Source organism: Lactuca saligna, chromosome 5, assembly GCF_052625555.1.
Source record: "Lactuca saligna cultivar CGN05327 chromosome 5, ASM5262555v1, whole genome shotgun sequence".
In the NCBI taxonomy this organism is placed as follows: Eukaryota; Viridiplantae; Streptophyta; class Magnoliopsida; order Asterales; family Asteraceae; genus Lactuca; species Lactuca saligna.
The window spans coordinates 177,691,199-177,706,538 of NC_136421.1; the positions used below are offsets into that span (position 1 = coordinate 177,691,199).

Genomic DNA, 15,340 nt, shown 5'->3' on the forward strand with positions numbered 1-15,340 from the left:
TAGGTTTAATTTTGATAGTTGTTGTGAGAACTATGTATTAGATAGGTTAATTTTAAAGAAAAAATTATATATAAATATCAAAATATTTGATAACTTTAAATTTACATGAAAGTAAAAAAATAATAATAAATTATTATAATAAAAGTGTTTTTTATTTTTTAAATTTAAATAAATAAACAAAAGAAACTAATGATTTTTAATTTTGAGGATTTTGAAACTAAAATATAGTTGATTTATGAAATTAATACACATTTATTACTATGCATTTATTATATTAAAATATTATGTGGATTTTATTAAAATAGAAAAACTTATAAAATAACACGTAGAAAAATAGTAATTCAAAATAACCACAAAATAACATTTGACAAATGGAATGAGAATATGACAAATGATAAAATAAAAACTTTCATTTATTAAAGTAGATAAGTTGGTTTAATTCATATATAAGTTGATTTAATTATAATCTTTAATTTAGAAAGAGTATTTTAATAATATTATATGAAAATTTGAATTTTTAGATAACTTTTTTAATATCAAATTAGTTTAATCTAAATTAAGAGCTTCGATATAAAATATGAGTTTTATAGCTTGAAATAAATATATATGTAATTTTAAAATTTGTTAAGATATATAGAAAATATCTAATGTTTGTAAAGATATAAATAAAAGTTTTTATTATTTTTATTAGAAATGTTGAATTTAAGAGTAGATGGTATTTATCCATCGAACGCTTTTGAGAAGAAGTCGAGAAAGAAGAAAAGAAAAAGGAAGTAAGACTACTAGGTGTGCGCAACATGTTATTACATGTTACCACACCCAAAAGGTGTCATGTCAGCATCCTAGTGATACATGGTGTTATAACACTTAAGGTGGAAATGGGCAACATCTAATAACATGTGATAACACCAATTATTTTCTATTTTATTTTTTATAATTTTTTTGATTTTTTTTTCTATATTTGGAATTTTTTTTTTATTTATATTTGAAAAGTAAAAAAATAAAATTTTAATAAATCTTAATTAAAAACAACATTAAAAAAATTACAAGAAAACACAAAAACATTTAAAAACCTAAAACAAAAAAAAAGGATGATAAAACCTACATTTTTTGCCCTAAAACTATTCATCTTCATCTTCGTGACCAACATAGATGTAATCCGCCAAGTCTTCACGGAGTTACTTGTATTTTCGTTGATCTTGAATATCAACCACTCTATGTAAATATTCTGATGTCCCTTGTTGAAATTGCACATGTCTTGGTTCCCTAGGAGAATACGTTGCAATATTGTGTCCTTTATCTTCACCAACCATGTTATGCATTATGATATATGCATACATGATATATCGTAGAGTATCTAACTCATAAGGTCTCGCCGCATGTTCAACAATGTGCCATTTTGATTTCAAAACCCCAAAAGCACGTTCAACGTCCTTACGTGCTCCTTCATGTTGTCTCTTGAAATATTTGTCCCTTGGATCTATTGGGTGGCGAAACGCCTTCATAAACGTAGAATATTGTGGATATATTCCGTATGTAAGATAATACCCAAACTTATATTCATTTACATTCACTGTGAAAGGAGCATCCGGGGTTTTTCCCGAAAAAAGATCGTCAAATATCGATGATTGATCGAGAACGTTGACGTCGTTGGTAGAACCCGCAACCCCGAAAAAAGCATGCCAAATCCATAAATGTTGTGAAGCAACAGTCTCTTATACCAACGAAGGCGCTCCATGATGACCGCTCGAATACTGGTCTTTCCACGCCACGGGACAATTTCTTCATTTCCAGTGTGTGCAGTCAATGCTCCAAAGCATACCCGGAAAACCATGTCTTTCTTCATGCGCCGCATATAATTGTTGCATATCATGCGACGAAGGTTTGCGCAAGTATTGGTCATCGAATGTTTCGACAACACCTATTGCCAATAAAAAAAACTTTCTCGTGCGGTCATCTCATACATTCTCATATAATCGTCAACAGAATCGGGTGACTCCCCCATTGCCATAAATTTAATTGCAAAAACACATTTTTGCAACCCTGTGAAGCTTCGTTTGCCTCTATCATCATATCTCATTTGGAAAAATTCATATCTAAATAAATATTAAACACGTAAAAATTATATTTATTTTTATCTAAAAGTAACATTTTATAAATTATAAAAGTTGAAACAAACGATACCTAAATATATAGTAAACAAACGATACCTAATTAAATATTAAACATGTAAATTTGTATTTATTATATCTAAAAGTAACATTTTGTAAATTATAAAAGTTGAATCAAATGATACCTTGCTTCCATAGCGTTGGCTATCATTTCGAAGATATTTTTTCGCAAACGAAATCTTCTTTTGAAATCATTTGGCTGGTTGACACAATTTTCCACAAAATAATCGTTAACTAGCCGCCGATGCCCTTCCTCATGATCTCCATTTAACGTCGCACGTCGCGTGAGTAGTGGAGCTGGATCTGACTGTAGTAGGTTGTATGTATAATACTGGTACATCATATTCACGAACAAATCGTTTTCGTCGTTATCATCATTGTACGGATGAGCCGGATCAAATTCATTCATAGTTGGTTGATTTTTGTATTTGTGTTTTGAGTGATATAGAAATAGAAATAGATATAGACAAATGTGTGTTGTAAAAAGAATGAGGTATATATATAAAATGAAAATGTAATTAATAATTTTTTTTATTAAAGTTAGCGCTTTTAAACGGTTGAATTTGCAAACGTTCGGATTTTTCACGCGTTACGACATGTTACTATCATCACATGCCATAACGTAACACCTAATAACGGGAGGGAGCGGTGTTCCCCGTTATGACGCCGTTATAGCACTGTCACATCAGATAACGTCATTCCGACGTTGCCCACACCAGGTTGTCTAAGAGACGTCCAGGGACATTGTTGTGTAAAGGGGCTTAACAAAACTTGAATATGGAACGGTGTTCCTTTAGCCTTAACGGCGTTAGACAATTTCATGTAGGATTCCTATTGCATGAAGGACCTATACCATACAACCTAATATTTTGTTATTCTAGTACCTTATTTGTTTAATTGAAGTTTCTAAAATTCTATCTATTGCCTTTGGTAAATTCTGCAAGGTTGATGCATTCTTTAATCAAGTATTTTTCATCATGTTTATTAGCAAATAATACTTCAACTGCACATGAATAATAATGGGATATCTTTTGTAGGCTCCATCTCGTCCTTATCTACTTATATATTGAATATATGTTAAAGATAACGAGGAATATATTTGACAAAAATCAACCTTCTAAACTCATCTTTGATATGATGTAAACATATGATTGTGTTTAAATTTGTTTCTTTCGCATGTATGCATCTTTTTATTAAGAGTAAATTATAGTACTGGTCCCTAGGGTTTGCATGAAAGAACAATTTTGGTTTTACTATTGGAAAATTACCACTAATGGTCCCTATAGAGGATTTTGGTAATACCGGTGGTCCCTAAGCCTTAACCCCATTTATTTTAACTGTGAAATGCTTGTGAAATTACCAATATACCCTTTTTTAATTTATTTCCTTTATTGATATTGTTGATAAGTTGAAGGACCATTTCTGTAAAAATTTGAAAAAAAGAAACCCCTAAAAATGTCATCTTGTCCTTGTGCAGTGCAGTCCACCGATAGAGGGTTTTTTTATTTTTTTATTTTTTTTATTTTTTTTATTTTTTATTATTATTATTATTTTTTTTTTTTAATTACAGTCGATTGGAACATCAAAACCACCTATAACCTCCCTCTTTGCCTCTCCAGAATCACCCATCATTGTTCTTTCGCTAAACAATCTCTCCCTCTCCCTCTCCCACTTCCCTTTTATCTCTTTTAGACACATTTCACACTATTTAGTGTTTGAATTTGAGTTTTTCCACAACAAGATTGTGTATCAAAGACGAGAGGCAATGAAGCTAGAAATATTTGAGATTAAAATTCGCGGATGCATAATCGATGAATAGGTAAGAGAGTGAATTTAATAACGGTCATATTCTCAATGTCTCTGCAACGTGTTTTAGACTAATTCATAGTCAAATTGTATTCCATATTTGTAGAAGGATTCAGTTGTATTTTTGTGTATAAATACCCCGGTGTATATCATTGTATCTGCATCAACAAAATCAGAGATAATCTTTACTTCTTCAACTGTTATATGGTATCAGAGTTGTCCTGATTTTTTTTCTCATGGCTAACAACAACAATCAACATATTTTAGGGCTTGTTACTGGCTCCTCATTTCAAATCCCTCCCATGAGCGTCAAGCTCGAGACCTCCAACTTCTGTCTCTGGCGTACAACCATTGTGTCAGCTCTGGAAACCTTTGATCTTGAATCATTCATTCTTGACCCTCAACCATTACCAACACCACCCCTACCCCTTCCCTACCACATAACCTAGCATCCTCTACCTCTTCCTCTTCTCCATCTAATCCCAGCCCACATTACCAACTATCTACCATCATCTCCCGTGCCCATCAACATCCACCTCACTTTCGTCCTGCCCAACATACTCAACATCACATAGTCACTCATGCTCACACTAACTCTCTCAAACCTAAAACTTTTACCACCACATTACTTCCCCATGAATTAACTGAACCTTCTTATTTCAAACAAGCCAACACTTCATCTTGTTGGCAACAGGTAATGAAATGTGAATATGATGGTTTGATGAGAAATAATACGTGTATATTGGTACCATCCTACTAATGTCAATGTTGTAGGATGAAAATGGATCTATAAGATCAAGCGCAACTCTGATGGAGCAATAGAGAGATACAAAGCATGACTTGTAGCACAGGGATACAGTCAAGCTCATGGTGTTGATTACTTTGACAGCTTGCCACTATGATACATCACTATTTGTGCATAAATCTAACAAAGCTACAATACATGTGCTAGTTTATGTTGATGATCTTATTATAACAGGTACGGATGACATATTAATCCAGAATTTTATTAAGCAATTATGCTAGGTGTTTTTCCTCAAAGACTTGGGTTCTCAACATTACTTTCTTGGCATAAAAAATTAATTATCAAGGATTTAATGTTACTCTCAGTCAAACAAATTACATACAAGAAATCCTACATAAAGCAAAGATGCAAGATGCAACTTCCATTTCTACTTCAGTTGATTGTCAAACCAAACTCACTTTAGAGAGGGAGCCATTTTCTGATCCAAAACTATACCGCCAAGTTGTTGGCTCTCTGCAATATGCCACGATCACACGTCCAGATATAGCTTATGCTGTCAGTCGCGTTTATCAATATATGCACAGTCCCACTGTCAAGCACTGGCAAGTAGTGAAGCGAATTCTTAGGTATCTTAATGGTTCACTTCATCACTACCTTCACTTCTACCCAACAAGATCCACTTCCTTGGTAGCTTACTCTGATTCCGGTTAGCTATCTGATTCGGATGACAGTCGAAGTCAATATGGTTTTTCAATTTATCACGGGTCAAACTTAATCAGTTGGACTTCGCGTAAACAAAGAATGGTCGCTCGATCGAGCACTGAGGCTGAATATCAATCCCTTGCTTATACAACCACTGAACTTCTATGGCTCAAACACCTGCTAACTGATCTTGAAGTTTCTTTTACTAAGCGTCCTCTACTTCTCTGTGACAATGTCGACGCCATTTTCATGACCAAAAACCCTGTCATTCACACAAGGTCAAAACACATTGCTTTGGATGTTCACTTTATACGAGAACAAGTAGACTCTGGAGATCTTCTAGCTCATGGAATTTCATCTGTTGATCAAATTGCAGACGTCTTCACAAAAGCTCTATTAAAAGATCGCCTATCTATTCTTAGAGACAAGCTTCAAGTTCGACCCTCCTTTTAGCTTACAAGGGGTAATAACAGTCATATTCTCAATGTCTATGTAACGTGTGTTAGACTAATTTAGGGTCAAATTGTATTCCATATTTGTAGGAGTATTCAGTTTTATTTGTGTGTATAAATACCTGGTGTATATCATTGTATCTACATCAATAAAATCAAAGATCATCTTTACTTCTTCAACTGTTATAGAATTTATCCTCAGATCATCAGATGTGAGAAAGTTTGTCGTTATGATGATGATTAATCATCAGTTCATCATACTCCGTGTACAACAAAAACTATTTAGGAGTTCTAATTTCAGTTTATTTTGATTTTTTTCTACTTTTATATATTTGAAAACACTTGTGATTTCGTGACCAGGCTTCGGTTTTCCCCTAATTTGATTTCGGATTTGCCTTAATTTGATTTAAGAAAACACTATGCTACTTTCGGTTATAAGTTATGATCTCTTGATTTTAGTATCGTGAAGCACTATGATATTTTCCATTAGTGAAATGAGTTGGGTTTGCTACTTGATGACTTTTCCAATTCTTCCTCTTCAATGCTCAAAACTATTTCTCACTGATATGCAAGTGAGTTTCATTCAAAATGTATTTGAGTCATAAATTTTCTGAAATAGATGGTAGATTGTTGACAAATACAAAGACGAGGGAATGTAATGGTGGATGAAAATCGAAAAGATGCTTTTTTTGTGTGGAGTTTTGTTTTTTCCACTAATAGTGGCATGGTGGTTTTAAGGATGGTGAAGATGGTGATGGTCATTGATGATGCTAGTGATAGTGGTGGTACTAATGGTCAGAGCCGGCCCAACACATGGGTGAGTTGGGTGGAGGCCCAGGGCAGCAATGAGAAGAGGGGCATAATGTTAGTCCATCATTTTAATATCTTGGGTATTTGGCCCTCAACAATTTCAATTAATTGTGTCGTGTACTTGCTTCGATTCTCGAGTCTGGTTCCCGTCTTCCCAATCGTGTCCTAGAAAGACTAAAGGTCCTGATGTACAAGACGAGGAATTCATTGGTTTTCTTAATCGCCAATTAGTCAAGAGGCTCTTATTCGGATACACAACACATACAATCTCCTGATTTCATTCTAGAACACAAGAACATTAATTTCTATAAACTCTATCTGCCGCCTTTATATTTCTCTAAACACTCCTCGCTTGTCTCCTGATTTCTATCAAGAACGCAAGAAGAAATTTTTTTAGATACCCTTTCCTCTTTCGATTTATGTGACTGTTAATATTTGTCTTCTCTGCCATCTGGAACTCTTTAGGATTGTAATGGAAGTATTCTCCTGCTCGGGATGATTGTGCCCTTATTGCTACTGAATTGCCATGTTCTCAATTTGTTTGTTAGCTTTTCTAGATGCCATGCTTTCTCATATGATGTTACTTTTCTGGCTTGGAGTTTCACTCAGGTGCAGGATAACGTTTTCCTTGTTTTGGTCGATTTGGATTTTAGAGATTTCGCCCCTGTACATATTGAATTTTTCCAAATTGGACGATTATGCCCTTGTTGCTCTTCTAGCCCCTTCTTATAGATGTGTGTCTAGTTTATATTGTTGATTTCAAGTTATATGAAGTTTAGTTTCAAAGCTTATTAATGGATAGCTATGATGGACGATTATGCCCTTGGAGTTGAAGCCCATGTTAGGTTGATTGCCTTAATTAGGTTCTGCTACAAATCTAAAATGTTTTAGGATTGCTGTCGAAATTCCTTAAATTCCTTCCCAATTTCGACAGTGGATTCCATGAGTATTTGTTTCAATTTTGAGATTATAGTACAAATAATGAAGAGAATGACATTTTTGTTTTCTAATTTTCTATATATAAATTTTACATACGGATTTTTTGGCACAACAGTTTTTACTTTTTTTCATATCAATTACATGAGGAGTAATGTAAATCTAATGAGTTTGTTGAAAGTACTAATGTTAACTATGCTATAGTAATTATTATTTTTTATTCAAAGAATGCTTGAAGACAATGTTTTATAGATTTTTGCAACTTGTAGTTGTATGAAGATGAATTTGTTTGAAAAAAAGACACTAGTTGTGGGATATACTAACACTTAAGTTTGAAGATATTAGTATTGGGGCATTATTAAGTTTTTCGCCCAGGGCAGTAAAATCATATGGGTCGGCCCTATGATTGGCTATAGTGGGGCTGATGGTGATGGGTGGTAAGTAGTGGTGGAAGCAATGGTAAAAGGGCATTTTTATCCTTTCAAGATGTTTAAAGGTCCCTCCATTTGTTTTGTTAGAGGGGAGGGTCACCGATGTTACCAAAACTCTCCATAGAGACCAATTGTGTTATTTTTCCAATAGTAGGACCAAAATTCTTATTTCGTGCAAACAACATAGACCAAGATTGCAGATCACACCCTGGAGTTTCCATCATCGGTCGGAGGTGTGACATAAATAACTCCTTTTGTAAACCTATTTCCTTGCCGTTTAACCTATATAATATATTCTAAAAAACCAATTGAAAATGTTTAACCTAGATAGTGTGAATGTAGGACCAAAATTGTTGTAACCTAGACACTCCAATAGTATGACCAAAATTGTTAAATGAAAATGATTAACCTAGATAGTTATTCTTATTGTGACTCGCTCGTCAAAGTTTTAGCTAGCAAACACATGTGGGGGTGTCAACCCCATATATATCTATACATAACTTTTCCGCTCACTTAAGATTTAACGATTATAGGCTTGAGGTATCAGCTAAATATTTAAACATAATATAATAAATAGGTCTCATTAACATCGAACTAAATCCGATAATAGTTGTAAACTTAACTTCAAGTTCTTGAATTATCAGATTAATGTTGCCTTTTTATAATTATGTTAATATAATTATAATATTTAATTATCTTTGAAGACTATACTGTAGTTATTATCCCTTTTAAACGAGTAGGGTACGACATAATATTTACCTATTATCCATTAAAATGACCAAAATAACGATATAATATTTTATTATTATCCATTAAAAATAAGCAAAGCAAAGACATAATATTTGCTTATTATCCATTAACTATGAGCATAGTAACAACATAATAGGTTTTTAGTATCAATTAAAAATGAGCATAGTAATGACATAATATCTTATTATTATCCATTAAAAATGAACAAAGTAATGACATAATACTTTCTTATATCCATAAAAATGAGTAAGGTAATTGCATAATGTCTTATTATTCTCCATTACCTAACATAACTGAGTAATTATATATCAATGCTCAATTAATTAGAGTATCATAAGGATAATTAATAATAAATTAAATAAGCATACTGATGATGTGCCTAGGGCAGCACGGCAGAATCGCGTCTAGCCCAGAAGCCGGGCAAGCCAACCAGGCTTAGCCTAGCAGGCTTAGCGCCCGTTGGCGCTCCTAGGAGTAGAACACACAGGCGGAAGGCTTGCGCCCGCCAAGAGACGCTCCCAGCTCCAAGACAAAAGATACGGTCGGGAGACAAGCAGAAGAATCAGGCCATTACTGTTAGAGCCAATGAGAGCGACCAAACAGTTGAAGGCGCATGACCCTCCAATCAGCGCTACCTGATCTTGTCTCCCCAAAAAGCGATCTTGTTTGGTACGGACCAGGCAAGGATGCTAGGTATAAAAGGATACTGTCACACCCCGAAAACCAAAGGCGGAAACATTTCCGGGGTTGACTCCACGTTGATTATCAATTCCAATGTACATAGTAAGTAAAGTAAAACAACCATTACATTACATAAAGAAAAGTTTTACAATTGTTTCAAAAGTAAAGTTGTACAGTTGTGATACATAGTATATATATGAACAAAATGAAGCGGGTCTTCTGAGTACTCCGTCTTCGGACAAAAAGGATCTTCAGGTACCTGATCTAACACTGACCTGAGAACACAAGCCGTTTGAAAATTAGCATAACGCTGGTGAGTTCATAAGTAGTTTTTGTTTGTGAATGTTCAAGTTTCCTTTCTGTTTCTGAAATGTTACGCACACCAAGAAAATCCCATATTTTCTTAAAAAGGTTGGTTATCGTTTGTCAATATGTAAAGTAAAGTTGTACACTGAAAACATGTTTACTTTTGTGAAAATGTACAGTTAGGTTATCTGATTTCACATACTGTTCTGCTTATGTACCAATGTATTCCCAGGAAAGTCCCATACTTTCCTGATTGTTTTACCAATTGTGAAAGATGTAAAGTTATCCGGTTTGTTATCCTTTCTGGTTATGTAAACGTTTCCCCAGGAAAGTCCCATACTTTCCTGAATGTTGGTTATCACTGTAAAAGATGTATCTGTAAAATGTGGTTATGTTCAATGTTTTCCCCAGGAAAGTCCCATACATTCCTGAATGTTGGTTATCAATGTAAAATATGTATACCGAAACCTGGTTATCTTGTGAATTGTATAAAGTTGTTCATTATTACCATAAGTAAATCTCTGTTATCCTAATTGCGAGTTCCATAACCATACGATGGATTAACCCTGTGGCAATAAGTAGTCCACATCCGTATGACTTTCCTCACCCTTGAACCATTTTGGTTCGGCTGTAGCTAGCAGCCAGGTGTGGGGTAGTCAGCCCGTATAGATCTATACACTCAAGTCATGCTCTCTAAATCCCAGAGATTCTGGTTACGGGTGCATTCCTCCACTCGCGTATCTCTGTGGAGTGTTTTCCGAGGACGTGTCTCCAATCATACAAGATTAACAAATTTACTAGTAATAATATGATAGTCCTCCACTCGCGTATTTTGTGGAGTGTTACCGAGGACAAAACAGTATAGATTTTATGTTCAAATGTTCTAATGTCATGCTTTTAACTGATAAAATGTGGAAAACCATTTGTGAAATATATATATATATATATATATATATATATATATATATATATATATATATATATATATATATATATATAACATAAGAGTTTGAAATCCATTTCACAAATATATGTTTACGTGATCTGCATGCTCAAACGGTTATCAGTTGTAGCAATCAGTGTTAAAAGCATATAAAATGTGAAACACACACATGAAAACATGTTTTGAGTACAAGTAATCCCTTGTACTTTGCTTGTGTCCCCCCTAAAAACAGTGAAAACAGTGAAAAAGGGTAGGGGTATGAACTCACCAGACTCGGAAATGCGACGGTTTCGGACACTAGACGTTGGTTCTGGGTTTGATTACTCGTGATGTCCCTATGTAAAATCTAATAATGTCCATATATATCTAATTAGATTTACAATCACTAATTATATGGAACATTACACTCCAACGAGGTTAAACACCTCAAAATGAGCGTTTGGAGTGACCCGGGTGACATCTTCGGACGTGAAATGGCACTAGGGACTTGGGATTTGAGTTTACTCCCCAAGAGTAAACATTTAAGGGAGTTTACTGCCACAAAACACATACATACATGAGTTTATGGTCGTAAACTCATGTTGGTGTGATTTTGAGTGTTTAATGGCTTGTTTGGACATGGGGATTGTTGGAATGAATTTCTCAAATGCCTTGGAATGGATTAAATGGACTTATACCATATTTAAGGGAGTTCACGGCTGTAAACTTGGAGTTTATGGCCGTAAACTCTCCTATGGTCAAAGATAATTATTTTGAGGCACAAGGAACAATCACATGTGATTCTAGTTAATTTTCCAAGCCTTGTTATGAATTTAGGGCACCATTTAGCACACATTTAGGAGTTTACTACCTTCGAGCATGTTCTATAGCCGTAAACTCTTGGATGTGGTGTTTTGTTATGTTTAAGGCCCCCAAACTATTTTTAGATGTTTCTAGGATTTACCACAAGGCTATTGGTGAAGTTTCAAGGCTTTCTAACATGTTAAAAGGAGTTTACTCTCCATGTTTGAGGAGCTTACGGACCAAGCACATGCCTTAGCCATAAACACTCTTTTGTCCCTCAAAATTCAAGTTTAAAGTGTTCCAAGTCCCAGTTTGTAAGCCTCAAGGTCGTATCTAAGTCCCAACAATGATTTGGAAGGGTTTAATGGCTCAAAAACCCCAATATTGTGTGTTTACGGCCCAAGCTTACTCCTTGGCCCTAAATACATGTTCCAGGTCCAAAATCTCAATTTCAACACGGATTGGAAGGCCTAATAGGTTGAATAACAAGCTAGGAAGGTTACCTCTATGATTTGGAGCCTTAAATCTTTGATTTTGGACCTTAATCTAGAGTGAGGAGAGAGGGTAGAGAGAGAGTAGTGAGATGAAGCCAAAAGCTTCAAATGAAGGCTTAGAACACTTTATATAGTGTCTAAGTTTTGGACACGGTGGAATTCTACCCGATACCAACGTTAGGCAAGGCTTTTGGTCGTACCCGATTAACTTGCCGTAACCCGATGTGGTCGATTCTAGAAATATTCCGATCACTAATATGGGGTGTTAAAATGATTTCTAATTGTATTAAGACACCCATTAAGTCATATTAGATACGTACAAATAAATGACTTAATTAAATAATGAAATCGGAATCGGATTTGAAAACGACGATTGGTTGATCGAGTTGAACTACGAAAAGAGTTACAAGAAGTGATACGGAAATTTCAGGTTGTTACATTATCCTCCCGTTAGAGGGAATTTCATCCTGAAATTCAAAGTTAAAACAGGAGACAAGATACAAATCATGGATCTGGAAAGAGTTGTTGATACTTCTGTTTCATTGAGTCTTCCCGCTCCCAAGTGAATTCCGGTCCCCGCTTGGAATTCCAGCGAACCTTCACTAATGGGATGCGACTTTGCTTTGTACTTTTGACTTCTCGATCCATGATTTTGATCAGTTCCTCCACAATGTTGTGGTTTTCATTGATCTCGATCTCGTCTATGGGAATCCCTAGGGTTTCATCGGATAGGCACTTTCTGAGATTTGAGACATGGAAGACAGGATGAATGTTACTGAGTTCGTGAGGTAAACGAAGTTTATAGGCTGTCGGACCGACCCTGGTGAGGATCTCGAAGGGTCCAATGTACCTAGGGTTAAGTTTCCAACATTTACCAAAACGTACAGTGCCTTTCCAGGGTGAGACTTTCAACAGGACACGGTCTCCAACCTGGAATTCTAGAGGTTTTTGAAGGTTATCAGCGTAACTCTTTTGGCGATCTCGTGAAGCTTTCAATCGGTCTCGGATTTGGATGATCTTTTCGGTGGTTTCGCGGATGATTTCAGGACCAGTGAGAGCACTGTCGGAGACTCGACTCTTAGCTAACTGTGTATCCCCTCCTCGGCCCAGCACAGAGGGGATCTGCACTTACGATCGTATAGGGCTTCAAACAGGGCAGCCCTGATGCTGGTGTGGTAACTGTTGTTGTATGAGAATTCGATCTAAGATAGATGTGTGTCCCACGACTTTCCAAAGTCAATGACACATTCCCTAAGCATGTCCTCCAGGGTTTGGATTGTTCTCTCACTCTGTCCATCGGTCTGAGGATGATTGGTCATGCTCATATCTAGTTTGGTTCCAAGGGCTTTTTGAAGGGACTGCCAGAATCTGGAGGTAAACCTGCTATCTCGATCAGAGATAATGGATGTAGGTACACCGTGCAGTCGAACTACCTCCTGGATGTAGATTCGTGCGAGTCTTTCCATCTTGTATGATTCTTTGAACGGAATGAAGTGAGTGGATTTTGTTAAATTATCGACAATTATCCAAATGGTGTCGTACCCACTCGGACACTTGGGTAGTTTGGTGATGAAATCCATGGTAATCATCTCCCATTTCCATTCAGGTATCTTGGACTGTTGGAGCAGACCCGAGGGTTTCTGGTACTCGACTTTCACCTTGGCGCAAGTCAGACACTTGCCCACAAACGTAGCGATCTCAGCTTTCATGTTTGGCCACCAATATTGTTTTTTGAGATCTAGGTACATCTTGTTAGAACCCGGGTGAGCAGAGTATTTGGTTTTGTGTGCCTCCTCCATGACAATCTCCCTGAATCCTCTGGAATTTGGAATCCAGATCCGATCCATGAAACAATAGAATCCGTCACCTCTGATTTCAAGTTTCTTTTTCATTCCTCTCAAGGTTTCGATCAACACGTTCTCGGGTTTGAGGGCTTCTAACTAGGCTTCTCGGATTTGCATGGGTAAGTTGGAATGGATAGTCATCGTCTGGTTCTTCACTTTGTGGCCTGCACTTTCCTTTCGGCTAAGAGCATCTGCTACCACATTGGCCTTGCAGGGATGATAACGGATTTCACACTCATAATCACTGTGTAGTTCTACCCATCGCCGTTGTCTCATGTTCAAGTCTTTTTGATCAAAGATGTGTTGCAGGCTCTTGTGATCAGTGAAGATTGTGCACTTGGTTTCGTAGAGATAATGTCTCCAAATCTTCAATGCAAAGACTACGGCTCCTAGTTCCAAGTCATGTGTGGTATAGTTGACCTCGTGTGCTTTCAGCTGTATTGAGGCATAAGCAATCACTTTTCCTCTCTGCATAAGCACACAGCCTAAACCTTGATTAGATGCATTGCAGTAGACAACAAAGTTCTCTGTCCCTTCGGTTAGGGACAGAACAGGTGCACTGCACAAGGCTCTCTTCAACGTTTGGAATGCAGCTTCTTGTTTATCACTCCAACAAAAGGGTACACCTTTCTGTGTTGGAGTGGTTAAGGGTTTGGCGATTTTGGAAAAATTCTGGATGAATTTCCGATAATAGCCGGCAAGACCCAAGAATTGATGGATTTCTGTGGGTGTCTTCGGCGCCGACCAATTCTCTATTGCTTTAATCTTGGAAGGGTCCACGTGAATACCCTCCTCGCTTACCACGTGACCGAGGAAATTTACCTTCCGTATCCAGAATTCACACTTGGAGAATTTCGCGTACAGCTTCTCGAATCTAAGGGTTTCCAACACTAACCTCAAGTGTTGCTTGTGGTCTTCTTCGCTTCGGGAGTAGACGAGGATGTCATCAATGAACACGATGACAAATTTGGCTAAGAAGGGATGGCACACCCGGTTCATCAGGTCCATGAACACAGCTGGTGCATTGGTTAGACCGAAGGGCATCACTAGGAACTCATAGTGTCCTTACCAAGTTCTGAAAGCTGTTTTGGAAACATCACTCTCCTGAACTCGTAGCTGATGGTACCCTGATCGAAGGTCTATCTTTGAGAAGTAGCTGGCTCCCTGGAGTTGATCGAAGAGGTCATCTATTCGTGGAAGAGGATAACGGTTCTTAACGGTCAACTTGTTTAGCTCATGGTAGTCGATAAACATCCGAAAGGATCCATCTTTCTTCTTGACAAACAATACCAGAGCTCCCCAAGGTGAGGAACTCGGTCTAATGAATGCTTTACTGAGCAACTCATTGAGTTGACTGGATAACTCCTGCATTTCTGCTAGAGGTAAGCGATACGGAGACTTCGCTACGGGAGTAGCTCCAGGAATTAGGTCAATACGGAACTCGACCTGATGCTCGGGAGGAATTCTTGGAAGCTCTTCGGGAAAA

At 36.6% G+C, this 15,340-nt stretch overlaps 1 protein-coding gene across 1 annotated transcript; it reads right to left on the reverse strand.

Moving 5' to 3' along the window:
- Positions 1-1,178: 1,178 nt before the first annotated feature.
- Positions 1,179-2,580, reverse strand: LOC145045984 (uncharacterized). Its single transcript, XM_078994273.1, has 3 exons — positions 2,297-2,580; positions 1,942-2,096; positions 1,179-1,573 (listed from the first exon to the last, which is right to left on the reverse strand). Exons 1-3 carry the CDS (start codon positions 2,578-2,580, stop codon positions 1,179-1,181), a joined length of 834 nt encoding a protein of 277 aa, XP_078850399.1.
- Positions 2,581-15,340: the final 12,760 nt, after the last annotated feature.

What these genes read in the sequence shown, in the direction of transcription:
- LOC145045984 (XM_078994273.1), bottom strand. Translation starts at nt 2,580, where the DNA reads ATGAATGAATTTGATCCGGCTCATCCGTACAATGATGATAACGACGAA. An exon ending in GCCAACGCTATGGAAGCAAG is followed by an intron (nt 2,097 to 2,296) that starts GTATCATTTGAT and finishes ATATTTATTTAG; the next exon opens with ATATGAATTTTTCCAAATGA. An exon ending in TGAGATGACCGCACGAGAAA is followed by an intron (nt 1,574 to 1,941) that starts GTTTTTTTTATT and finishes CTCCTTTCACAG; the next exon opens with TGAATGTAAATGAATATAAG.